Source organism: Poecilia latipinna, unplaced genomic scaffold (genome assembly GCF_001443285.1).
Source record: "Poecilia latipinna isolate Pla-1442-1.1 unplaced genomic scaffold, P_latipinna-1.0 Scaffold772, whole genome shotgun sequence".
Classification (NCBI taxonomy): domain Eukaryota; kingdom Metazoa; phylum Chordata; class Actinopteri; order Cyprinodontiformes; family Poeciliidae; genus Poecilia; species Poecilia latipinna.
Window position 1 is genome coordinate 192,856 of NW_015113388.1, and position 27,620 is coordinate 220,475.

A 27,620-nucleotide genomic window follows, 5' to 3' on the forward strand; every position below is an offset into this window, starting at 1 on the left:
AATAGTGGAAAAAAACGGAGTTCTGCGGAAAAAAATAAAGGGGATTTTTTTTTTTTTTTTTTTTTTTTTTTTTACTTGGGAAAACTGCTTCTCTGCTCTTAAAAAGTTAAAGCAATAGTTTGGGAAAACTCAGACTTGCCCAAACTGTACATCATGTAGGCCAAATGGCTTTGGCTCGGAGCAAATCTGAAATATTTCTATGCCAAAAGACCTCTTCACTCCCCTTTTGCAATCAGATCTTCGCGTAAAAATACTGCATTAAAACTCTGAACTTTTCAAAGGAAATCAAGTTTGTGCTTAATTTGACTGTAGAAATCAGATATTTTTGTAATCAGGACGGCTCGAGTGAAGGACATGATCAATTACGCTTGGGAGAACTTGAAGGCTTCACTGTTGAATTTGTCAGGATTCAGTGTGGATCCAATGTCAAACACCTGGATTAATTCTTTCAGTCCACGCATGTGATCAACAATGCGTGGAACCGTTCACGTGAGCTTGTCTGGGGTTTGCCCTATCTGATGCAAACACCCTCACACTGTGCAAGCAGAGTTTGCGTGAAGAAGGATGTGTTCGGACACGCAACATTGTGGACTGCAAGCAGCAGAGAGCTCTGTAACGGAGAACATAGTTGCTGCAGGCGTCGGCTACACACACACACACACGCACGCACGCACGCACACACATCTGGCTATCTTTAAAAGCTCAGAGGCCTGCTGTGTAAATTACATGGTGCAAGTGACTTGGGAGTACACCCTGGTGGGGAATTTAAAGCACCGGGACTTATTAGAGCTGTAGCCTTCACCCATGCTTCCTGTTTTAGAGGTATTTTTGTCAGGTTGTAAGAAAGGAAAGTTACAGATATTTGTGGAGTCCCAGAGGCATGTTTTTGTTGAAGGTCAGCCTGGTAAGACTATAATAGGTGTTTACCACATAATGTGTGCTTGCATTCAGAGAGAAAAGTGGCTATTGTTTGCACTGCCAGTGGTCATTTGAGTCTAAAGGCCATTTGATTACTATATAGGGGAAAACACACCTGTAATTTTGGTCAAGTGCTGCACACTGCAGCCCACCACAGGAAAAGAGAGCGGGAAAAATGAAAATAGGCTGCTCTGGTCATTGTTGTTATTTTTACACTTTTCAAATGTGAGCCCAAAAAAAAAAAGAAAAAAAGAAAAAAAAATATATAAACATGTAATACCTGATTTTTATGAAGAAAATTTGAATTCTGTGAAAAGTCTCCGGCTAAAAGACAAATGATCAGAGTTTCATACACAATTATTGACCTAGTTTACTTTATGCCACCCACATCCACTTTACACCTTAGCTACGCAGCATTGTATCTTTTTCCGTCATCTTTGAGGGAACTATTTGAATTACAAAAACAATCTATCAATTCCAGCCTTTTACAACTGAAGTGACTCAATGCACAAGCTGCTACATAAGACCTCACAATTATTTTAACTTAAATCTGAACATAAGTGACTTTTTATGTAGTTTAAAATAGAGTTTAAACTGGTTAATAAGTATTTGCTTTTAATACAACCAAAACATAAACCAGGTTTCTTGGGCAACAAACATATTGGTGCACAAGGTGCATATAATTAAATGTATACGCACACCACTAATATTCTGATGTCCTTCAGCAAATCAATACAATCAATCAAATTGGAAAACATTTGAACCAATTTGAATAATAAAGTAAACTTGACTCCTTTGTTGATAATGAGGATCAGTTGGGGATGTGCGAAACTTTGAATCTGCCTGTGTGATTTTCCAACAGAGTTAAAAATGTTAGCTTGCTTTTATTCATTCCAACTGTATGTGATCATTGTGTCTATTTCATCTATGCTGAAGGTGAAGCACTTTGGGGTTGTCCTCCTTTGGTTTTCCATCAACTTTGCGGGTACCACTGGCAGTAGATGAAAAATTCAGCATAACATTACCACCTCCGTGCTTTGCAGTTAGTCCAATATACTCTTGACTCTGTCTTACGAACATTTCTCTCGTCATCGCGGCTTGTCTGACCATAGAACCGGTCTCCGTAAGGGATTTGGCTTGTGTATGTGGTATACCTTCATGTTTGACTCATGCTTGAAGGTTTCCCATTTGGGAAAAGGGCCTTCCTTCTTGGTCAACACAGCTGCAGCTCACTTTGATGCTGAATCATTTCAATCTGGACAACGGCGATGTTGTCCCACCATCTTCCAGGTGTAGATAGGCTTGGTGGCTCCCTGGTCATTCTAAAGTATGTTGACCTATTTTGTTTTATTTGCGATGACATATTGGGTCTGATATTTGAAATTTGGACACAGTTGAGTGTTCCAGTGGGACAGCAATCCCAAACACACATCGGAACTGATTTTCTTTTTGTATAAATAAAGCTGGCTAACATCAGGCTTATGGAATTGCTTCAACTCCATCCTTGAGGGTAGCTGGGTGGGTGCTTCTCTTGCATTGAAAAATGATGCCTCGGACATCTAAAGACCGCATTTTGTTGTTCTTTTTCATTATCTTTTGAGGATGTCTAATTATTAATGCCAATTTTAAAAAAAAATTGTATTTGCATCATTTTAAAGCCCCAAATGATCAATGCCATGTGTGTAAGCCTCTGACTTGCCGTCTGCGTAATAATGCAAGGTGGCAGAATGCAGGCTGATTTTAATTAGATGCTTGGAGTGGTGTGTCACACAGGGACGCCTTTGTTGCCGCTCTGTAAGTTGTGTGCCGTCGTGCAGCCTGGCGAACAACAACATGGCTGAGAGCGTGCAGCGGCCTGCCCAAATCTCCCACACTCCACCAGGTGTTTTGTGCGAGTTGTCAGTCACAGCTGCTGGGCCCCGTCCTCCACTCACGACCAGGACGGGGCCCATCACGTGGTATTTTATGGGCGTTCAAGCATCAAGCAAGAGGCATTTTTCCATTTGATCTCTTGTTTAGGAAAGAGTGTGATTTATTTCATTTTTTTTTTCTGGCCTTTGTAGTCAGCGTAGTGTAGCCGGATTGTAGACGGTAGCAAACCTGCTGCCTTCACAGACCTTTAAATTCAGAGCTGGTGCCTGAGGATATTGTAAGAACTTGCTGTGTGTTGGGAGTAAAGTCGGGTGAGTGCGGTTCCTAGGAGGGGGCGCGGGGCGGTGGGGATGGAAAATGTGAGGAGCACCGTGGTTTGGCAGCGGCGGGCCTGATGACTGCCATGCTGATGGTCCGAGGTCTCTGCTCCTATCTGTGTGACGCTCCATGTTTACTCTCTGCTCTCCTCACCAACTGCACCAACACGATAAGGCCACTGTTACATCCTGTCTGCTTCCAGCTTATCGAAACGCTTTTACTTTTCCCACCAAGGTGCTGGGAATCACTGATGCTTTACATTTACACGCCACCCACTCTTGTTTTATCTCCTGCCCTTATTGTAATTGTACGATCCTAGTTTGGAAAATCAGTTTCTGGCATTTATCCTGGTTCTACTCTCCCTGTGCCTGTCGAAACCTCTTACCATTACTTGTTCGACTTCCTGACAAAATTGTGTCACCGTCACGCATCTTGTGGTTGGAATATGAATTCAGTATGCCAAATATAGAGTTTGATTATATACTTATAAAAATCCATTTGAGTTTCTGTTGAATTTAGATTGCAAGTTTTTTTGTTTTTACTTTGGCCTAGAGTTAAAACCGACAGAAATGTAAAAAAAAAAAGAAAAAAAAGGAGTTTAAAAGTAATTTCTGACCAAAGCCCTGTAATTTTATAAAAACAAATAATAATAATAAAAAAACAAAAACATTACAGATATTCAAATTCAGAAATATTGAATAATAGACAAATATCTCATGGCCAGAATAAAGTTTGAATGTTGTTCTAGTTCAATGTAAGCAGAAGCAAGTGGCCTTCAAATAGCACAATGCGATTGACGTTTCCGTGTCGATTTGTGTGGGAAAGAAATATATTTTAACCTCTGAATGGTATAAATATGGATGAGTTGCTGCTATGGCTTAAAAGTTACAGGCTTAAAGAGAATCTATGCTGTGGAAAGGCTTTAAAACATTCACAACATTTCTTTATGTTTGCAACCAAACATTGTTTTTTTAAAACTAGAAAGCATATTTGACCAGCATGTTTCTTCTGACCGGAGCATACCTTATGACTTTGTAGTGGTCCAACCAGAGTTCTAACTCGAGTCAGATGGAGAGTCTAGGGAGGAGTCTTAAACATATCACCAGTTTAGTATTACTGCAATATTCCTTTATGCAATACACAACTGCTTGGACTGCAATACGTATTGGCTCAGTCTTTAATTACCATGCATTCAGGTGACGCTTGGTTAGTTCAAACTCGAAAGGTTTTATAAGGTAAATAGGTGATAAAACACGACTACTGAGTTTATTTGCAACAAATCAGTAGATTGTCGGAGTGTGAGAAAGACGAGCAGAAAGAAATTAATTTGTTTTAATTGTTTTATTATACAGTAATTTGGTTATCCTGACAATCTCTCACATTGCATGTTTTCTTAAGAAGGAGGTGAGTAGTAACTTGAAGGTAATGACACCTTTCAAAATAAAATCATCAAAAGGCCAGTGGAAACATTCAAATAGCTGGTCGGCATTCAGAAGAAGAGTTTGATTGCTGTAATGCCAATAAATTATTCTCCCAGATTATTTAAAAGAGCTCAAGTAATTTTTGTGAAAGCATTTTTTTTTAGAAATTGTAAATAAAAACAGGTATTTTTAATTTATAATTCTTTGCACTGTTTTATTTTCTTTTTAGAGATGCCTTTCTCTTTTCCTATCAGAAACAATCTTCTCAGTTGTTGACAGGAAGTTTGAATCTAAATCTTGAATAACTTCGGACTTATTTACTAATAGTTTAAAAAACAAAACAAAAAAAAAAAACGCTTCCAAATTTCTTTTTTCGCAGTGTATGCTCTTATTCCATTCATGAGTTATTTGCACCTTTTGTGCTAAGGAGCAGTTTATCATGTTTGCTGTGCAAATATACGAGTCACTTACAGAGGAAAATGTTGTTTTTTCTCAGTTAATAACTCCTAACATGCTGCACAAGGCGTTTTGTTCCACATAGCCTTCCAGGAAGTAGTTAATTAGAAAAGCATTTTGGAAAAGTTAAAGTTGACCGTTTTTCAATGAGAATAAATTAGCACCAGTCATTAATACTGCTGCATGTGCAATTTTCAGCCGCACCTGCTCTGAACTACTCTAAAACAGCCAGTTTGCAGCAGTTCAATCCCAGATGTGCCTACAAGCAAGCGTGTGGCACGTTTCCTGCTTTTCAGGCATGACGTGAGCTTTAGATGTAACCTCATCATATCATTGTTCTCTCCTTACTTCTCACAGTGTTGGTTGTTGTCATAGCAGGTGTGGAATACATCACAGACATCAGTGATATATTACCACCTCATTTTTCGCTATGTATTCACAATTTTCAAGTTCAAAGTCAGCAAACTTAACCAGAATACCCAGCAAGTCGTGATTCGAACATGTAAGGTTGACGGTTCCTCAACACAACTTTACGTTCAACATTCGTTGTGGCTGCCGTGTGCACGAAACTTAGGCGACGTTGCAGGAACAAACTGTTTGTTTGCTCTTCTTATGGTTTGTCAAACCAGTGTCGCATGTAGCACTGTTGAATCTTTACTTATGAGCATTGCTTCAGTCTATAAATACAATGGAGAGAAAGATGATTTATGGGCTTGTGCTGCTGGTAGTCGTTTGCAACAAAGCAATTAGCAAATTCCCTTGGTTTTTCTGACCTCAGGTGTGATGACATCCTCATTGCAGAGACTTCTTAGACAACTGGAATGCAGCAGTGGTTAGCAATGCACACCCAAAAATTGCAAGAGGCCCGCTATAGGTGAGAAGTCAGTGTAAATAACAAAAAATAACCTTTATTTGTGAGGAAACTGCAAGTGCTGCTGAAGCAGAAAGATTAGTTTGTTGTGGTTGTTGTTGATTGCCCTTGGAGAAATTAGGAAAAAACTGATTTGTTCTTTTTTTGTTCCATGAAATAAAAAGAATCCTAAGGCCTTTAAGTTCTTCTTGATAGATTATTCAGTAAGAGGGGGGTGGATAGCTAACTTAGTGAGAATGCTAATCTTTGCTCTGTATTTGCACAGTAAACATAAATCTAAATGATTGAAATCGTAACTTTTATTTCCAATACATATATTCACCGAGTTCAAGTCTCTCAGTAGAGATTTCAGGACACTTAGTATGAATTTGTGGCTGGTACAGAGTATCATCTTACAGTTAACCTCAGTAAAAGCAGTTTCGAAACAGGATTTGATTGAAGTTGTGTGTGTGGTGGAGTTTTCTTTTTTTTTTTCTTTTTTTTTTTCTTCTTCTGAACAAACTTATATTTTAAGGATAAGTCTGTGAAATGAACTCGTATCGGTGGGAATCTGGACTGCGTGTGCATTTTGCATAAAGCTGCCGACATGGCTCCCTCCAACTGTCTGGACTTCACCTCTGTGTGAACGCTGTACTCTGTGTGTTCGTCACTATCCCTGCGTTCTCACGTAGCAGAGAGAATGTTCTGTGTGTGTGTGTGTGTGTGTGAGTCTTTGTCCCAGAGTCAGAGCTGCAGAAAGGGGTTGCGGGGCAGGAGGGTTTGGGGGAGGGGGGGTGTGGAGAAAAAGGACTGCAAAGTGAGAAAGCAGATGCGCTTGTTAGAAGCACACTGTCTGGTCGCCTGGCTCCACCATCTGTTTGCAGCTGCTCATGCTTGCATGTCCCAGACTGTAGGGATATATGTGTCTGTGGACAACACGTGGTAGAGTGCATACTTCTGTCTTTATAACTGTGTGTGCACACACTGGCATGCATCTCCGAAGCTGTCACACTTACGCTTGCTGATACTGATTTTGGTTTATTTGAATGTTTTCTTTAAGGGCTACAATAAAATAAGCTAAAATAATATCATTAAACATGTTTTTTCTTGCCTTGTTGCTGTAAGCGGTCGTAAATTGTGTTTTTTCTTTTTTTTATTGGGTGAAGAGATCAAATCAAACAGTGGATGTAGGAGCAATTGCTGTAGAGCGAGTTTTTTTTTTACTGTACTGACACAAAGAGAAAATGATTATGGAGCTAACATGTTATAAAAGCCAAGGTTATTAAAAGGCTCCAAGCATTTCCAAATCTGACATGTTCCACGACATGCAGAGGTTGAATGCTTGCAAAGATAAAAGAGCACCTGTGCTATACTCTCTTTATCCTTCCTGTTATCTGCTGAATGCCTTGGTCTCGCCAGTATTTTGCAGCCTGAATGAACCAAAATCATGTTCGATATTTTGTAGAAAATATAGCTTCCTTCCAAATGGCTCTCTGCACCTTCTGCGCCTCTTCTGATTTAATCTCCAGCGTCCAGCATCAGCACCTCACTGATGCTGGCAAAAAACTCTTCTTCACTAGATAACCTGCAACCGCACTGACAAATGGTTTTGCCAGAGCACCTTAATAGAATGTGTTCTTAAAATGACACAACCTAGGCTTTAACAATGTTTTTACAGTGGTTTGAGAACGTCGACTAAATCTGCCTGCAAAGGTTAGCGCTAATTGTTTCACCTTCGTTCAGAGGAACGTCTTGTTCATTTACCAGACATGACATGAAAAAACTTTTGATAAAGTTTAAATTTGAGATAAATATAAAGTCTAATTGGCTGAGGTGTCAGGAAATCAGAGGGTTTTTTTTGGGAAGTGTTTCATTTTTGAGGTAAAAAAACAAAAAAACAACCTCAATCTGCATAACCGACCCGACCCTTCTTAAGCCACATCCTCTAAACACTGCCTGATACGCAGTCCCGGCATTCGATCCAGGTCTAGTTTGGCTTCAAACTGTAAAAAGAGTGCGCCAGAGGAAGTGTAGTTATGAGCTGTGAAGCTCTCTGGCCATTTGTTTTGCTACAGCGCTCATGTGTGACCAGGGGCGAAGGGGGGGAGCGGAGGGCGGGATGAGACGGTGTTGGTATTTGAGACATAGCAGAGTGACAGAGATCAGATTGATTGAGTTACGCACGCTACACTTGCCTCCTCGGCTCTCTGTGGCCTTCGTCTAATGGATTTGGCGGTAGGTGACAAAGTGCTGTTTTGTTCCCACTATTGTGTGGGACTGAATGGGGCTGCCCTGCGCCAACAGCAGAGATAAATCAGCGGCTCTGGTTCTGAGCAGATGCTGGAGTGAATAATAAATTGCTTTTTTTGTTTGTTTGTTTGTTTTAAATCAAGTGCTTTTCGGTTATGGCTGCTGGGGCCTTTTCCAATCAATCATATTTGAGGCTAGTAATTTAGTCTTGCCTACAGGTATGCTATTACACTTTATGCATAATTTGTTTTGATTGCGTAATGCCACCTGGTTGGTTGTAGAGCTTATCTTTGCAAGTTTGGGTTTGTGATATCATCAGGTGGCTCTTGGGAGAAAAAAAACAAAAAAAAAAACACCTGATTTTGTACAAAGGTGGTTAGCAGCAAAAGTTAAATCCCTGAGGGCAGAAACCTGTATCAACATTGTTTATTAGCTCATATTATAACTTCTTTTGTTGGCTGCTGACACATTAATTCTAACCCCCCCTCTTACATAGTTGATGCTGCACACCTGCCAGGCCGTCTCTTCCAGAATATGGTGCATTGCCAATAAGAAATCAATTAATCAATCAGTCAAATTTTATTTGTATAGCACATTTCGGCAACAATGCATTTCAAAGTGCTTTACCTCATAAAGACACAAAAATACAATATAGATCTGTTGCAAGGTTGACAGGAAAATGCAACACAATTTCTATGTTGCTGTGGGAACAGTGGTCCAGCTTCAGTTTTAATTAATTCTGTGAAAATATGAAACTTTCCGTGGAAAACTGACTTCCGTTGACCACTTTGAATTATCCGTAATGATGAGGGTCAAAAACTTCCCACAATGCATCTGTAAACTGTTATAAAAGAAAAGATCCTGTGTAATTGTGGATGGTCTCGGCGGTTTAAGCACACAGAGAGAGAAAAGAGGCGGTTTGCCCTTTGTCGTATCACTTCGGAGGGGACAAAGAGAAATGAAAAAAAAAAAAGAACACTGGTTTCACATATATTTAGACAAAGCTCACTCCCCCTTAAAAATACAAGCAAACCCTGTTCACTCAGTTTTCTCCCTCGGTTTTTGCCACACCACAAAATTACAACGTGCAAATTTCTAAGCGTATGGGGCTGTTTTTGGAAATAAACACGATGGCAGGGATTTTGCAGCAACATTCTTTCTCTTTATTTATTTATTTTTCGCATCAAGGAGTTGGTCCGATCCCAAGCTATTGTCCGTCCCTTCGTCTGCATTACCCCACCACACACACCCAAACCACTCCGCTGATTACTGGCTTAGGGTAGCACCTGTCTAGTCTTTCGGCTAACCTCCGAGGAACTTGGTGTGTGTGTGTGTGTGTGTGTGTGTAGGTGTGTGTGTGTGAGAGATCATTTGTATGTGTTTGTGGTGTGCCCTGTTCATGCATGTCTCCGTTTGTACACTGCAGTGAAAGTATGTCTCTGTATGTTTATCTACGCCTGTATAATTGTCGACAGTGATTTTGCAGATTTGTGTTCTTGGGAACCTTTTTTTTATTTTGAGACGATCTGGGAAGGTTTTACTGTAATGATGTCACTTTCCCTTAAGCCAGAGCCGGATGGGGGCGAAGGCGACCGCCGGGGTCACGATGGCCACATATCCCAAAGCCTACGCTGGCTTAGCCACCAAATATAACCCATCGGTGGCTTTCTCGCGCTGTGTGTGTGTGTGTGTGTGCGTGTGTGTGTGCGCAGATGAACGCCTCCCAAAAGTGTACAAATAAGATGATAACTTGTTGTGCGCAACCTGCAGTTGGATTCAGAGATCAGGAATGTGGTGTGCTGTGGCTTCCAGAAGGGTTACTGCTGTTGCAACAAGCAAGCATGAAGCAAAGTGTGGCTCACATTGAAGCAATCAACACGGATGTTTTTTAGGTTCTTGACAGCTTTCATTCAAGCTGTGGTACATGATTTTTTAATTTTTATTTTTAATTTAATTTTTTTATTCCTTCCTGCTCACTCAGCCACATCACACACACACACACCACTCGCACTCTGCTCCTCCTTGTGGTGTATGCTTGTGTCAGGTGTGCTCTGTTTTCCCTCGTCAGGGCAGAAAGGAATCTGGGCCGGGATCCAAGCTGACTATTAGGAGGAGCGCATTGCCAGAACCCGGGACAAGAAGCAACACATCCACTCCTCCTCCTCTCTCTTTCTTTCTGCTGCTCATCTCCATCTCGCAGGGGATTCTTTTTTTTTGTGTGTGTGTGTTGAATTTTAACATCTGCTAAGTTTCTCTCGTGCATTTCTTTCTTCATCTTTCAAATATTTACTTTAGAAATTAAAATCAAGTATTTTAAAGTCGCTACGGTCACTGCCTAACCTGCTTAGCAGGGTTCTGATTAGAGTTTTAAGGACTGAAATTGCACAAATTTCCAGGTTCTGGGATTTTTCATTTAACGATTTCTATGGATTCAGTGAACAAACTCCGTGCTCATCACATCATGCTTGTTGGTATCCTGAGCAATGCTAGTTTTTGATATCAGCCATATGGGCAGTTACACAGGGTGACATTAGAAAGGGGATCACATGGCCACCGGGTAAAGAAACATAGCCAATCTGCCATTTGCACCCTGAACAAGTTTTCTATCGCTCTTATCGATGTGGCATATTTAACTAAGCTACTTGTTCTGGATAGATATTTGCAGCTGCTGACCACTGCCTCTGTCTATCGTCGCTGCCTGATCTGGTCTGAGGAGAGCAAAGCTGTGTCGAGCTTTAGGATAAATCGATGTGAAGCTTTTATGTTCAATGTAATACTACTTCCGCTGCTGTTGCTAGTTCTGTTTCTTTATGAGAGAAGACAAGACAGGATCACTGGAAACCATGATGTGGGAAGTTTTGATAAGAAGTTTGTTTACCGATAAGAGCCAAGGCTTATTGCTCCTTCTATCTATGTTCGGAGAGTCATAATAAGGTTCAAAGAAGTTTGGTAAAATGTGACGCATTTTTGCTATGTCGTTATTGACTTTTTTTTTTTCTCTGTGTTTTCTCTGTCTTTACAGCATCTGCTCATCCTCCTCGTCCTAACTCTCCTTGTTCTCCTCCTCTCTGGACACCTTTGGGAATGGGCCAGCGCCTTGCCTGGGTGCATCTCTCTGCCCGGTGGTGTAGCCGGCGTCGCGCGAGAGTGAGGAGAGCGACGGGCAGGTCATAGAGCCTTCCCTCTCCTCTCCGTCACTCGCTTTGCCCTCGGGTGACTTTTGGCCTTTGACTGAGCGACCCCCGCCTTGACCCGCCATGCCCTTCGGGCTGAAGCTGCGGCGCACACGGCGCTACAACGTCCTGAGCAAGAACTACTTTGTGACAAGAATCCGGCTGCTGGACAACAATGTGATTGAATGCACCCTGTCGGTGGAGAGTACGGGACAGGAATGTCTGGAGGCAGTGGCACAGAGGCTGGAGCTGCGGGAGGTCAGTGCCTTACTTTCTGACGCTGCATAAAAACACAAAATAATAGGTCAAAATGTAATCTGTGCAATCTACTGGGGCTTAATTGAAGTCCTACATAATGTGGCATTAGTTAGAGACAGTATTGGCTTATTGTCTTTGCTTGTGTGATTGTCACACTTTGCTCCTGACACCCAGCGTGTGTCTCCTTGCCCTCCTCTGTCTCTGTTGTTTGTCTCTAACGAAGCATGGCTACCTCCATCCTCTTGTCAGGACGCAAGAAAGAAATGGTGCTCATCACCTCGTCACAATTAACCTCCCCTTTGCCTTTGTGTGCTCCTCTCTTCCTCCTCCTCTGTAGTTCTCGGTTTTAAACCCTCATCGTTTCTGTCCTGGGTTTTATGCTTTCCTCATCTATACTGTGTCAGAAGTTTTCAAATCTTTTGAAATGTGCTTCGATACACGGAGTTAAGCGTTTTTACGATGAGAAACCTGGAAAGTTCGACCTTCACTTGTGTTCAGTCCAATTTACTTAAAATCCCCAAAATAAAACCCAGTGCAGATTAGTGAATCTATCCAATGACTGGTTTATCATTGTGTAATTTTTTTTTTGTTATAACTATAGATGTTTTAGGACTCAGAGGTTTGTTTGATGAGCTGCGCAGTCGACATCTTCAAACAAACATTTACAACGTTGCTACAGCAAGAAACTGCTCGGATGCAATCTTTTGTTAGAGAGTGATTTTACTGTATGACGCCAACATTAAATGCTTAACTTTAGTGGCTGAAATGCTAAAACTCTGAAAATGTAATGCTGCAAGCTAAGGAAGATATTTAGGAAATTGTGGATTAATGGATTCAGCAACAGTATCACAATTACATGTCCTCCTGATATCATGCTGTTAAAAACAAAAAAAGAAAAATGAATAATTAACAATTGTACTATAAAGACCAAGGAACACGCCAGACTGACCGGGGATGAAACTTAAAGTGACGCGCTACATGTGGCATGGCACCCTGAACGCACCGTCTGTATAGCGACACGGTAGTGGCAGAATCATGCTATGTGCGGATGTGCGTTTGCCTGAAGAATGATGGAAACTGATGAATGTGTGTGTTTGAGTGAGTCTCTGAGGTGTGGTGTAATAATGCACACTCACACAGTGTTGTAGTATTTGCCAGGTGTCAGCGATGCTATGAATAAAGGGGTGTAACACCACAACTTTAGCAGCCATCTGCCTCCTTTGTGCACTTCATCTCAGGATGTTGCGTGGGTTTGTCGCTTCATCTCTTACCGTCAGTATACATAAGAGTGACTTTGTTATGCGAGCACTGTATGCGGCAGCTGATGCCTCCAGCTGGAGCAATTTTATTAAAGGAAGGTTAAGTAACACAGAGGAAACAGATGTGTTTATGTCTCTGTGGCACCGGTGACTTAACAGGTGACAACACACACACACACACACACACATACATAAATGTCAACGCTTCTCTGTAAATGATACGCAGAAATGTTATTTTAAAGCTAGTGGGGGAAAAAAAGTTTAAAATTAGCAATACGGGTCAGGTCGATTGTTTTATAAGCGACGTGAACAATAATATGAGTTGTTGGAGTTAAAACAAAGTAGATGTAAAATGAAGGATAAATGTTTATAGTTTTCAATGCTCGATCAGCAGTGTTGGTTTTAAATCCCATAACAAAAATATTTCTCTCCCAGCTTGAAATGGATAAAATATTTGTATTGTATTTGTATTGACAATACATTTTAGCGAGTAAGGCCCGTGTAATTTCTTGTGAACTCCAAGAGACGGCTGGTTGGTTAACTCACAGACACGACATTTTATTCCACCTGACGACCTTCTATTCTTTTCTCTTTTCGGTTTGCAGACCCATTACTTCGGACTGTGGTTCCAAGGAAAGACCCAGACACCAGCGCAGCGCTGGGTAGAACTCGAGAAACCCCTCAAGAAACAGCTGGACAAGTTTGGCAATGAGCCTCAGCTGTTTTTCGGAGTCATGTTCTACGTTCCCAATGTTTCCCGTCTGGAACAAGAAGCCACCAGGTAAGAAGTCTTAAATAAATCTCTGGTTTATGGGCAAAGAGAGTGTGACTTTCAATGAGGCTGTTTGGCGTACAATGGGGGGGCAGATGGTTCAAATGTTGAAAGTTTACATTTTGTAATTTTGTTGTTTGTTATTGTGGGTTAAAACATCTGCAGCTGTGTGAGGAATATGTGGCAGCGTGTTCCTGATCACATTTCCAGCTTCTTGCAAAAGTATTAAAATCCTCTGTGGTAACTCTTTGAGTTTTAATTCAACAAATAGTTTTTTTTTTTATTCAGTCATTTAAATAATTGCTAACATATTTTTATAGATATTTTAGCAAGTTGATAAAATGAGGTGTTTCTTATACTGAGCAGCTTTATTCTTTGAATTTGCTATATTTTCTGTTCGATAGCAAGAGCACAGAACAAAAATAGCTTCAACATCGTCAATCATTGCCATTATTTCCTCTTGCCACCGCGTGTAGTCTGGGAGTGTGTTAGCAGGGTTGTGAATGAACATGTTAGGTAGCTGCGAAGAGTGCACGCGGGGGTCAATGTGCAGCGGACAGTCTGGCACGTCAGACTGATTTACGCAGAAAAAACACACGGCGGCTCGCACTCTGCGGCTCTTCCTCGCGGAGAGCCGATGAATTTGTGGCTTCTGCCCCACTGGATGTGGGATAGGTCGGTGGCAGGTCGCAGCTTGACGGCTTGACACAAGAGAGAATTCGAAGGTGTGTGTCTGTTTATTAGCCATTTCTTGCGCTGAATGACCTCGGTTTTTCTAGAAAGGCAGGATGGGACATGAACTGATGTGGCTTCAGTGGAAGAAGGAGCTGTTTTTGAGCAACTTGTGCTTGAGACAGTGGAAAGCGGGTGTTTACACTCGTGTTACACAGAAACCAGGAGTTAGTCGGGTTAAAGGGTGGTATTCCAGGAATCCCCTGTAGGGTTTTATGATGTGTGTGCATAGGGGTTAAAGGGGTTGGCGGAGGTTATGATGAGGGCTTGAGGACAATTTAGGAAACAATAGTTTCTCTCTTTTTTTTTAAGCCCACCCTCTTTTTGTTGCCAACCCTGAACATGGTGTCACCTTTACTTCTCTTTGAGAGCAGAACTCCCCACGTTGAGCGCCAATAGCTCTCAGTCATTTTCTCAGTGTCCCTTCATCGTCCTTCGTGTTCCTCCCCCCTCTTTTTCTTCTTCTATTTGTCAGGAATGCTGGCACAGCCGTCCAGCGTAGGAGGCGGACCACACATTCCTCACAGCAGAAGTGCCGGGGATAAAAGGGGGAGGGGACGTCTGGTTTACTAAAAACACACACACTCCTCTCACACTGCCCTAAGAAGCCAGCTGCAGCCCTGTCAGAGGCGTTAGCTATAATGCAGCGCAGCGTAAGATCGTACATGCTCCCTGGGAGTTTAAAATTGAGAATGATAACCATTTTCAAGAAATTTGAAAAAGTTTTAGAGCAATTAACCTGTTTTTATGCATCTGCAGATTTTGTTTTTGCAGAATTCACGAGACCGAACACCGTCTTCTCTAAAAGTGCAATTCTTTCAGATAGCTTGCAATTTGAAGATTGACTTTAAATTGCAAATTCCCTGAAATAGATACCTGGTTCAGGGAAAGGGGAGGGTAGACTTTTAGCTAAATGAGTGACACAGGCACAAGTGGAGACAGAGAGAGTACAAGTTTGGCTGTAAATTTTGGCTTTAGACGGTGAGAATTGTATGTTCTCGTGTTTTTCGGGATTTATGGTCTACTTTATTAAATAACCGCTGACAAAACAGAAAAAACATTCTTTAAACTTTAATAGTGAATCACACACAGGAAAAAAAAAAAAATCAAAACCATTTTGCTTTAAAAAAGCAAAGCGTTGAGTTTGTGTAAATTTGCTGAGTGTAATGTGACTTGTTTTGATGTGGTCAGGTCTTTGAAGTGCAGGATTTGACTGATATGTAACCTGAAACTGGATCTCACTCTCTTCCTGTCTCCATGCAGCTGCACAAATGAACCACAGCACTGTTTAAATCTCTGCACGCTTTTTTTTTTTAAACATGAACTTGAATTCTGTGCTGCCTGCGTGTAGCTGTAGTTTAACAGAATGTTGGTTTACAGTTAGTTTACAGTTCACTTCGAATACATTATTTTGTATTTTTCTTCCATTCTTTGTTTTTTTTTTTTTAATTAGCAAACTGGATTTCTGCCATGTTGTCCTAACAATAATCTTTACTCTCCCGGTAGTTTGTAGTTAACAACAAAAAGGTACTTTATATTTGCACTGGTCGAAAAGCAACAGCTCAAGCAGGAAAGGTAACAATCCCGGTCATACCGTTTTGTTTTTGCAACCTTCATCATTTCTACTTTTTTCAAACATTCATTTCCACCATGCAAGCTGATTGGATGAGTATTTCGATGTGTTTTTAAAAATAGATTTACGCCCACCTCAACAATTACTGTCACTCCTGGTAAAGATGTTGAAAACTCATTCAAACAAACAAGTTTTACGTTGCCTCTAGTCTAATTTAAATGAGAAAAAAAATCTGAGAACATTTATTTTCTTAGATAAAAGTCTTTGAATAGTTAAGAAAATCACTGGTGTCACAACTGCGTACATCTCTATCTGTTCCAAGACTGAAAATTTAACTGATGCAAGTTTTCAGTTTATATTTTACTGTTTAAGCAGGGAACATTTCTAGGAACCTTTAATTATTAATCCACTACTTCTTGCTTCACTGGGGTATGAATATGATGAGACACAGGTCCATTGGCAAAAGTTAAGAAAAAAAAAAAAGATTTTTTACACAGTGTCATACAGCAAACTGCTCAGTGAGAAATGGTGTCCACATGAAACTGTTTTGTATAAGACACCAAACTGATAAGGTCAAGCGTTGACTGCCACTTTTATGCCACATTGACAGGTGTCAATGGCAAGGTGCTCAAATTTTGGTATTATCCATTCATATTATGGAAAGTGAAGGAATTTGTCACAAGAAATGTAGGCAGTCAGCACAATTGATTATGAAATCTCAGCTATCCGTAGACAGAGTGTGCAGAGTCTGAGTGGCTCGCAGAATACGCAAGGCATGTCGGAGTACGTGGGAGCTTTTAGTTTAGTGTTATTGTGTTTTTTTTTTTTTTTTTTTTTGCTCGTTGTCAGGAAGCAAATCGTCTTTCAAATGAATATCCGCTCCACATTGATCCGGTGTTCAGTTTTAAGGGCCTGAAATACAAGAACTCACTGAAGACGTGAAGAAGTGTTCAAAGAATCGAAAACCTTATAGAAGCAAATTTAGATTACAGGAAAGGAGCCAGTTGGTTTATAGCAACTATTTTGTTTGAAAGAAGAGGAAAGCTATTTCCTGATTTCAGTGATGCTGTAGTTTAATATTTGGTCACCTCTGTTGTTTCTGCCGACACAATCAGTATCCCTGTCCGGAGCATTTTTTTGTGTCTGGCACATACAAAAAGTAAAAAAAAAACAACCAAAAAAAAAATTCTATTTATCCTGGCTTCAGGCTACAATAAAACAAATACCAGAACTTTTGTTGTAATAGAAAATCAGTTCTCCTCTGTCGAAAGATTAACAGCTTTATTCCTTAATACTCCGACACATTTTACGACCAGGTTTGCAATTAGATATGTTGAGGGTCTTTTCTCAGAAGATCTCTTTCAGAGAGCGGGTCGCAGCCAGTGTGTGGTCCAAACCTTCTGTTCCCCCATGTGAAGGGGAGGAAAAACGTCTCACAGAGAGTGAAGACCGTAAACGAGAGTTGTTGACCGGAGCGAGGCCAGCTGGCCCCAGTGGCCCCCGAGGCCACCATCAGCAGCAGCCTTGAAATTGAAGCTTTGTTCAGCTAGTTTTCACCAACACACGCACACACGGTTACACGCGCACACACACACAAGCAGCAGCTGTACTCTGTTGCGCCTCTTGCTGATTCAACACATTTCAAAGTGAAATTCTCCTGCCACCCACACAAACCCTCACAGGGCTGAGGGGTGCTGAGGGTGATACCCATGCAGAGGTGGAGGGAGTGAAGGAGCGGGGCGGGGGGACGTTCCGGGGGATCTCAACCATATGTACACACATACTGACATCCAGTCTTGCATGCACACATGCTTACAGGATTGTTGTCCAAGCCACTCGGACATCTGGTTGCATGTCTTTTACTAGCGGGGCTTGGACATGCGTGGGTGTATAAAAGGCTCTTTGTGCCTGCTACTGCGCCTGGACGTCCAGCAGAATATTCTGCTTTGAGGAAGAAACTCCAAGAGGGAAAGCTCTACCTCATGTATAAGTGTGTAGATTCACCAGCTGTTAAAGCAGCATGAAGTCATTCTGACATACCTGTTTGAGATTCCAAAAGGGACTTCCATGTGAACGAGCGTGTGCAGTAATGTTTCTGCGTGTGTTTGGGCCATTTAGGCAAATACTAATGACCCGTATGAGTTTACTCCTCAATTGTCAGACGATTCTCTTTGTGCCATTCTGCTCCTAGACTGAATCAAATTTAGGTGTCTGCTTCGAGTTTTTTTAGTGGGTTGTTGGTCCTTTGTTTGAAATAGTGAGGGGTTAAAATATTTTGCCACAACACGATCCCCCTGAAGAATCCAATAACCCATCGCTTTTTGCCCATCATGTACCAGTAGACGTATGTAAAAGAAACTAGATTTAGCCTGTGTTGATTTTGGCCATATGTTTTGGGTTGTTTTCTCACAAGCAGATTATTTATTTTTTTTTAAATTCCTGGCATTTTGAAGGTGTTCAGGCCCAGAGCATCCTGATCTATTCTTAGCAGTGGGCATGACGTGCTTTTTTCCCCCCACATATTTATCCTTTCCTTTATGACAGGCTGACCTAGAGTGTTGCCAAAAGGTTCAGCCTTCTCATCTGTCCAGAGCACAAAGTTCCAATTAAAGTCCCAACAACGCCTTCCAAACTCCACAGATTTATCTGTCGAATGGCAGAGCAGAAAAGGTTTCTCCAGGAAACCTGGGACGTTGTTATGCTATTCACAGTTTTAACCCCAAGATCATTATTGTTTTCCATTATGCTGTAAAAAGAGCTCAAGTTTAAGTGCTTCCAGTTGCTTAAACTACTTAATTTTTGAGCTGTAGTCGCGTTCAAAGGGAGTTGCTGTTTTCTTGTTGCCATTTCCTGACATGTTCTATTGTCTTGTCTATTTGAAGAGGGGCTAAAGGAACTAGTAGTTTTTCCCAAGTCCCGGTCAAGTTCAAAGTCTTTGAGTGGCAAGTTCAGGCCAAGTTTTTAGTCTTTCAAAGAGCTTAAGACTTTGGTGTGATCAGTTCTAACCTTCACTAATGGCTGAATTTGTGTTTAGGATTTTTTTTTTTTTTTTGACTGTCACCTCAATGACTGCCTCTGTCAATTATAATTGTTTCTTTAGATTATAAAATGATCTGAGATAACAATCTTAATTTTTACCTTCTGGTAAAAAGGTGATAGCACTCTTTTTTTTTTTTTCCTTTGGACGCTCCATTTGGAACCGTTGTTGTTTTTTTGTTGTTTTTTGACCACATCTTTACTTTCACAGCTATTTCAATAGCTTGTCATCTAATTCATCTGGCCTCAACCATGAGTAAACACTATCATGTTGTTTCCCATCCAACCTCAGAAAAGAACCGACCGCTGCCGACTTTAACGTCCTCCGAGCGCCGCACCGAGACTGCAGGGAAAACATGGAGGGGTTTTGAAAAACAAAATCCACAATCGTTGGAAAGGTTTTGTGTTCTGAAAGGCTCCTCCCCCTTCCTGACCACATCAGGCCCCGCCCCCCTCCGTTTGCTCCAGCCTCCTCTGTGGTTGGGGTTGGCTTAATTAGAGGGTTGCCACGGGAACAGAATGGCATCTTAGCCAACGGGGTGTAATGACAGGGTGAGGGGAGGAGGGCGGGGTCAGATTATAGGTCTGTGAGTATGCCTAGAGGAGCTTGAAAAAGAAAAGAAACACAAAGAAACAGCAGAGAGGATGTGACAGTTTATGAACTCTGAGCGATGCGAGGTGGGAAATGAAAAGTTTTACAAATTAAAAAAAAAAAAAAAATCCTGGATTTCGTGTATTTTTGGTCATGTGAGGGAGTGACCAAACATGCGACTGTGTGGTTTCTAAATCACCTTGGTCGCTCTCTGTGTATTAACTTGTGTCTGACCATGTGTCGGAGAAGGTGGCTCACAGCCCACATCAGGAAGACGCAGCCTGTGTGCCATGACAGCACAATGGGAAACACTGTGGGAGTTTTCACGCAGCTGAGCCGGGTCGCCCCAACGGTCCTTCCTGTCCTCCTGTGTGGCCACTTTCATTCTTCAAAACACAAACCTCCAGCAGGATGGTGGCTAAAAGTGGACAGAAAGCAGCTTGGAGCTTTAGGAGTTTTATTTATTCCAGCCCTTAGGGGCTCTTTTTCCCTCTCTCTCTCTCTTTCTTATGATGAATTTCACCACATTTTCTGATAGCAGAGCGTGGCTTTAGCAGTCCGAGCTCTGTCATTTTATTGGTTTACACTTGATGAAACCACCGCCGTCCAAAACCACAGTGAAACCTGTCATAGTTTGCCTTAGAGAGCAACTTCAAGTTTCCTCTCTCGCGTTGTGCTAAAGATTTGTCTCAGCTCAACATGCTCTGTGTTCCACGAACAATTACAGAGCTACAAAATCATTTAGTTTAGCTTCCACTTGGCATTCCACTAGAGTCAAAAATGAGTCAGTGGTATTTCAAACACTGACTCACTTCTGCAGCAGGCCTCTTTGGCTTTGTTCAGGAGAGCCAGAATAGTCTTGACGCACACTTTCTGTCGCACCGACCAGAAACAGAAGAATACGTCTTCTGTGTGTGTGTGCTGTCCGCATGTTTGCAATCCTTCCATCAGTAAAACACAACTCCGTTCTGATTCTGTGGATAAATGTGTCGCGCTTCAAGCCATCAGAGTTTCCAGCATGGGACTTTTATAGGTTGGTGTTCAGAGACTGCGGCTTGGTGAAAAATCTAACATTAACTCCCAACAAAGTCTGGAGGGTTTCTGAGAGTTAATAAGTCACCACCCACCTACTCGGATTTATTTTACCCGCAGTTTTTTTTCTTTTAAAGCTACTACCGATTCCAAGGCTGCTGTTCATTAACTTCATAGCGCTTCCGGTTTAAACAAACAGGCTTTGGCAAACTAAACATTTATTAACGAGGACTTGCCCGGTTGAAAGTAGCATAACCTACATCATCAACCTACATCAGTGGCGTAAAGAAGTTGGGTTTGTTAGTTTACACAAATAGAGGGAATTGTCTACAATTCACATGCTGTGTTTTTAAAAAATTTGTAACCGTTGCAGAACTTTGATTTGATGTGGCTTTAGTTTTGAATAATTTTAGCTTGACTTTGTGCAGAAAAAAAAAACAATACAATTATTCTCTTTATGTTTGGCAAATGGAATAAAAGTTTCATAAATCTGCAACTGTGCTATTAGAAAACCCTGCTCACAGCTCAGTGTAGTATATCCACACCGTAGCTACTTCACGACATAATTGTGAAGTAGCTAATCATTGTCCTGCACTCACACAATCCGTAAATATTACCCTTATACAGTCTGCCATACACTATCACTGTTTTTTTTTTAATCTGCTACCATAAAAACTGTCCGAAATATGTTAATGGTCATATGATGTCATTCATCAACTCACAAAATACTTCTTCTGTTTTCAAAATAAGAGTCAAATTTCTCAAGTACTATTTAGAATGTCTTTAGTCAAGAATACTTCACTAATCCCAAATGGAACGTAGATAGTAGCTCGTAATATTAGTATTCACTTATGGGCTGTGAATGAGACTTTTTCTTACCTGTTTTTGACAGTTCATGATTTTAAGAAATTTACTTTTACTCACACTTTATAGTAAGTTTCGTAGTGAATTTACTGTAATCTAGCCAATTTTTTTAAAAGCTGTTTTGGTTGGATTGGTGAAAAATAATCTGTCAAAAGGAGTGATTTTTTATTTTTATAAATTTTTTTTTTATTAAATTGAAAGTTATATTTTAAGCTGGTGGCCTAAAAGGTTAAAATATGACATTTGGCATTTGTTAAATGGCTGTAAAAATTTTTTTTTAAGCTTCTTCTTTTTTTTTGTCTTTCCCTACTCATCCATTTTACGTAGCCAAAAACATTTGGACGTATAACATATAATTCTGCACACCAGTTATTATACATTAACCACATTAATTTTCAGCCTCAGAGTCATAATGAAGGTTTGATCAGATGTTTTTTTTTAATTTTTTTTATTTGCTCTCTTTTCTCTGTAGGTATCAGTATTATCTGCAAGTGAAGAAGGAGGTGCTTGACGGACATCTGCAGTGCACTGTGGAGCGGGGGATAAGATTAGCTGGACTAGCAGTACAAGGTAAAAAAAAAAAAAAATCATGTGAATAAATTCCTAGAAAGATAGTGCAAACTCATTGTTGCTCGGGTCGTCTTGACTCTCCTACCTTATATGGCTGCATACCACGAGGGGAATCCAGTCCACTTGAGTTCCTATGGTATCAATCCTAACACATGCACACACAAATATGCCCTTTTAGTGCTCTCTGGCTTGTTCCTGGATGCAGTCTGTGTCCCAGGGGGGAATGTAAACAGAGTGTTAGCTTATCAGCAGCTCCAAGGTTAGCGTTATAGCATCAGGAAAACTCTTATCTGTAAGGAGCAAGATCCTCCACTTGGCCTCCTTTTGTCCAACAGGCAGCACTTAGTGCTCAGTATAAGCGCTATCTAAGGAACGAGCAGGTCATGGAGATATTTTGCTGCCCGGGGCTTTGATAATGTGTTGGACACACATTTTTGTTATCTTTTACAGTAAATACAAGTACAATACAAAATTGTTGAATGGTTCATTTTTATCAAAACAGTTAACATAAATGTGTTATTACAAATTATTAGCATACCTTGCACTGAATTGTTGTTTATGAACATCCACAAAAATAAGCTTTTAAACAGAAAAAAAAACTACAGAGTTATTATGCAATGAAGACTAAATATTTTGTAGCGGTGTCTAATTGTTTGATCTTGATGAGGTCGAAATAGGGATTCTAAAAAATAAAAACAAGCCGAACTAGCTTAGACCCACTTCTTTTCAAGGTGATAATAAGTCTTTTGTACATCAAATGTGATACTTTCTTAAACTGTTATGATCAACTTTTTTTTTTTTTTTTTTGAAGGAGTGTTTCTTCTTTATTTGCTGTAAATTTAGGACTTCATATGAAACACAAATCACCTGAAGGTCTCATCTCAAATGAGAAAGTCACAATTTCTGTTCCAGCACTTTTATACAACTGCCTTGTATAAAAGAAGGCTCTTACTTTATGCCATGGATGTTTTGCCACACTAGCCTGTAAAGGTGTGGTAAACGTAAATTAAGTTTTATATATTAAATGTGTTGCTTTGCTCTAAATTATTCTCATTGCTTGTCTCTGATTTGAAGCTGACTTTGGAGACTTCACCCACTTCCCATCTCAGGACTTCCTCAGAGAGTATGTGCTCTTCCCAGTGGTGAGTCCTCAAACTGCTACTACTACTGCTCAGCTAAGAATCGCATGCCTTGTTCTTGTCATGCATGCGTTGCCTGAGGGCATGCATTCTTGTGTGCTGTTAACTCCCCTGCACAGTTGATTGACAGGCTAGATTGCGACTGAAGTGGGTGGTGTTATTGAAATCATATGAGAACTAGATGCTTTTTATTAATGCAGCTACAAACATTGTTGTTGAATCTTCACAGGCATTTTGCACTGGTATCTTCTTTTTTGAGTAGTTTTATGATTTTTCTGATCTTCACCATCTAACGCTCTACGTGGCTGATATTTAGTTTTGCTTTTTTTTGTCTAATTTGCTGTTTTGTTTGCCTTTGTTTTTTCCTTGTAGAACTGGCCCAATGGGGATGAAGTGCTGGAGGAGTGGACTAAGAAAGTTGCTGAGGAGCATAAGAGTCACTGGTACACATTTCCACATTTTAATCTGTATTAACAGTTCCGGTTAGAGATTTACATGCAGTTCAATGCTTTGGGACATTTTTGGGGTCACTGTGCTAGGTGTGCCAAAGTTTCATCCATATAACCCAAAATGTTCGACTTAGATAATAAACAACAAAGGCTAAAACTTATTGTATATCTTCTCTACTGCAAGTGGAAGAGCAACAGCTTCCAGTTTGAAACTCTGACAGAGTTGCATGTTCCAACCGGGCAGAAATCACAAACAACCATCATGTCTTGTTTTGCAAAAATAAAAGAGCATGCTAAGCATCTGGATTGACTTTGACTCAGTGCTATTGTAAATTTATTGGCTCTGCTTTAAGTATGGGGTGTGTGCCTGGAAATCAGTCAGGTTAAATTAGTTTTACCATTTCTGATGATCAAATTGATCCAATATGCAGTGAGTGACTATCATCCAACTACAATATGTATTTATGTATCTGAGCCACACGTATAATTACGATGTTGGGTGAAATGCATTTATGTTAATTGATGTTTGATCAATTCACCCCTCAGAAAAGACTGGAAATGAATGACATTTATTCTGAAGATTAGTGACTGTAAAAGCCTGACCTAAAAACAGGGACGGTTCTGTCTTATGCTTTGTTTCTACCATAAAGCGGGAGGCCACCAGCTGAAGCAGAACTTTTGTACATCAAAGAGGTGGAAAAACTGGACGGTTTTGGCCAGGAGAGTTTTCCTGCAAAGGTGGCTATAAAACCAAACATATGTAGAAAAAAAAAAAAAAACTTTATTAGAAGTAATTCTTGACTGTGTTCTTATCATATCAAATTTCTTCTTTTTCCTGCAGGACAACTACACAAACGACATTTTCATTGGCATGTCTTTTGTTGGAGTGTTCGTCAAACACAGAAATGGCAGATCCATCATGCTCCACAAGTTAGTGTCCTCCCCTTTTTTCTTTTATTTAAAAAAAAAATTTTTTTTTGCATATTTTGCACCGATTCAGAACCCGTCTTTCAGAAAGCCATGCTGCTGGTTTAAATGCACAAAATCCAAGTGGTAAAAAATGTGTTTCCCTTTCTTTCGCCATTCCTTCTTTTGGATGTACTTCCACGCGTGCAACAGGTGGAAGGACATCGGTACCATAGCACACAACAAGTCAGCCATCACAGTGGAGATAACGAGCAGAGACGACACCATCAATTTTCACATGGTGAGTGTTGTGTCTGCAGGTGCTCTTGGTATTCATACACAAAACACATCCTAGGAGGTGGAAGGTTACATCTGCAGATGTGGGGGGGTGGGTGATTTCCAATAAGTGCTGTGTTGGTTGATGTTCTTTAAAGTGTTTGTCCTTCCTGTGTGTGCATGTGTGTGTGTATCTGCAGGAGGATATGGAAATGGCCAAGTACATTGCTCGTCTTTTCACGGCCAGACACAAATTCTACAAACAAAACAAAATCTGCACAGAGTAAGTCTCGAGGCCGAGCAAAAGGCCATTGTAGAACCGAGCGCAGGAACCTTTTTTAAGGTTATGTAATGGCTAAATGTAGTACGGTGCCAACTACATTTTTTATTTATTTATTTTTTTGCTGGCTCTGTTAAAGATCTCTATAAATCCTTAAAATGAATTAACCTTTTATTGCAGTGACATAATCTCACAGTGAGACATGTGGAAAAACCCATTGTTTACTTTGGGTAAAGTTATCCAGCTGGGGGAAAATCCAAGGAAATTCGAATTAGTAATTAATCACTTTAAGTTTTCGTGGGGTAGAACATGATGCATAAGCCAATATTTCTGGCTAACAGGCTGGCCAAGGCCCATATTTATCTTATGACTGTACACAGTGAGCAAGGAGGTAGAAATAAATCACTAAAACTCGCTGTTAGGAAACTGCAACAAAACGTTTCCATAACAACCATTAAATGCTGTTTTTATCATGCCTGCTGGCTGATTTGGGGTGACAGTTCATGTTCTACCTTCAGAAATGTTAACATGGAGTTTCCTAAAGCTTTACTGGGATGAGCTGGAATGTCGTTCTTCGGTCAGATGAGAACGACGTGTTCTTTGGCACAAGTAATGAACAACGTAGGAAAGTTCTTAAGTACGGTGGAAGGTCCGTGGCTCTACGGGCCCCGAGGAACTTGCTAAAGTTCTTGGTGCCTTGAATTCTTCAAGCACCTTCTGGTGGCCTCTGCTAGAAATGTCAACCAAAATTAAATCAACAGAAATAGTGGGGAAAAAAATGAGTGTTTTTGAAATGAAATGTTTATTTATTACAAACAAGTAAAATGTCAGAGAAAAAAAAATTAAATATTAAGAATTAAGAAGAAAACAACAACAACAACAAAAAAATCATAAGTGTTGAACAAAAAAACAAAATTTCCATATCCAGTTCGAAAAAGCGTAGAAAGAAATTTTGTCTAAAATTTTCAGTGTGAATTTTTATTTTTATTTTTTTTACATTTTCTTACCATGGATGCCAATAAAAGTTTCCAGCACTTTATATTGCAGTGTTGTTAATAAATTGATTTTACAGAGGTGTTTACAAAACGCTTTAATATTATTATTTTTCTTCTTATTGTAATAGAGTTCATTGCTCTGTTTTCTTGTTGAATCATCATTTATGTTGTTGGTTTTCTGTGCAGGCCCACTCACTCTCCTGCGCCGATCAGAAGGAGACCCACATGGACTCATCGCCTGTCTCTGGTATACCAGTAATTTCCATTTATTGCTAATTAATGACTGTTTATAAGTGAGAAGAGAGAGAATGAAATAGTTTATTTAGAAAAGGGATGCACAGTAAGCCGTGGCTCTTCCAGCCTCGGCTTGAATGTGGGTTGGTCTTAAAAGTTATTAAGGGTGTTGCTCCCAGTGAGACAAAGACGGCAGTAATTTCTGCTTCCTCTTCCCAGCAGACCAGACAATGGCTCGGCTAAAATTGTCACAGAAGATGATTTTACGTCTAAATCTGTCACATTCGCTCGCTTCCTTATTTTTTATGCTGTCACTTATTTGTATTTAAACGCATCTCTCTGTTCAGCCCCGGCCCCAGTCCTGCAACTTCCAGTCCGTGCACGAGCATTATCAGGACATGCAGAGCTCTCAAGGTAATTGTGAGACACATTCTCGCGTAGACATATTTAGAGCAAGTTTCACTGCCTTTATTTTACCACTTAGACCGCAGCCCGCCTCAAGATTTATTTGCCTCCCCGACAATAACTCAAACATTTCAAGTTTGGCTAATTGTGTCTTTCCCATCAGGCGTGTGACTCACAGCCCGTTTTTGTATTTTAACAGTCTCCCAGCCAATTAGAAGCCCAACTTTTTTTTTTTTTGTTGCTGTTGATGGGAGAGGGGCAGAGCGGTGACCTCATGCGTGCTACGCGCTTTCATCGACTCGCTCGCACAGTCAGTCTGCCTTATAATCCAAATTGCTTTACTCACGTTGGGCTGACAATAAAAACGGAGTGGAAAATCATTCAGGGTGTGAGACTGTACGTGGGTGTGGGATCTTTCCGCTGGCTGATCTCAAGCATCACTCTAAAGTTTCTTTGTGCAGACCAAGATTGTGTGTCTGCTTTGCTTTCAAATAAAATGATACTGTTGACATTTAGCTGACACCATTTAGCTCCTACTTGTTTCATTTGTTTTTATTAAATTAGACTAGACTCTTCTGGTAGATATTGTTGGTGAAATTTTAAGCTGCCTTTTCTTTTTAAATTCTGAACTTTACATACTCAATTTCTATGTGTTTAGTAGAATCAGGGACAACATGTTGGGGTGAGGTTTTAAAAAAAACGCCTGGACTTGCACACCAGTGTTTTTGCTTATTGGCCTATCGGATTATATCTACCCTATAAGCACTATGACTTTCAAAATATGTATAGAACTACAGCTTTGAGATTTAAAGGCTATTTCTTGCCACAATATGCGTTTGGTCATATTTGTAATGCCTAATTATAAAACTGTGCTAAATGTTTAACTAAATTTATTCTTAACATCACATTGTTAAAAGCCAGCTCTTCGCCTGTGAGTCTCCTGTCTCTCTATCAGCATATCTAGCATGTGAACACTGGTACTATTTAGGT

General features: G+C 40.4%; 1 protein-coding gene and 2 long non-coding RNA genes across 3 annotated transcripts in view; 2 read left to right on the top strand and 1 right to left on the bottom strand.

Moving 5' to 3' along the window:
- Positions 1–27,620, top strand: part of LOC106955879 (protein tyrosine phosphatase non-receptor type 14) — a 49,632-nt gene that overhangs the window by 3,561 nt on the left and 18,451 nt on the right. Inside the window, exons 2-12 of the mRNA XM_015046311.1 lie at positions 11,108–11,516; positions 13,381–13,556; positions 21,849–21,946; positions 23,021–23,088; positions 23,458–23,528; positions 24,185–24,272; positions 24,376–24,464; positions 24,654–24,741; positions 24,917–24,999; positions 26,178–26,238; positions 26,573–26,639. Of these exons, the coding sequence (XP_014901797.1) occupies positions 11,343–11,516; positions 13,381–13,556; positions 21,849–21,946; positions 23,021–23,088; positions 23,458–23,528; positions 24,185–24,272; positions 24,376–24,464; positions 24,654–24,741; positions 24,917–24,999; positions 26,178–26,238; positions 26,573–26,639 (1,063 nt within the window). The 5' untranslated portion in view covers positions 11,108–11,342. The remainder of the gene's footprint in view (positions 1–11,107; positions 11,517–13,380; positions 13,557–21,848; positions 21,947–23,020; positions 23,089–23,457; positions 23,529–24,184; positions 24,273–24,375; positions 24,465–24,653; positions 24,742–24,916; positions 25,000–26,177; positions 26,239–26,572; positions 26,640–27,620) is intronic.
- Positions 74–21,520, bottom strand: LOC106955880 (uncharacterized). The gene is made up of 3 exons (XR_001426667.1): positions 18,562–21,520; positions 14,863–14,868; positions 74–84 (listed from the first exon to the last, which is right to left on the bottom strand). It is a non-coding gene; the product is annotated as an uncharacterized LOC106955880 (long non-coding RNA).
- The window catches only part of LOC106955881 (uncharacterized), a 9,780-nt gene continuing 8,805 nt past the window's right edge, over positions 26,646–27,620 (top strand). The window contains exon 1 of the long non-coding RNA XR_001426668.1: positions 26,646–27,618. This is a non-coding gene — a long non-coding RNA (uncharacterized LOC106955881). The remainder of the gene's footprint in view (positions 27,619–27,620) is intronic.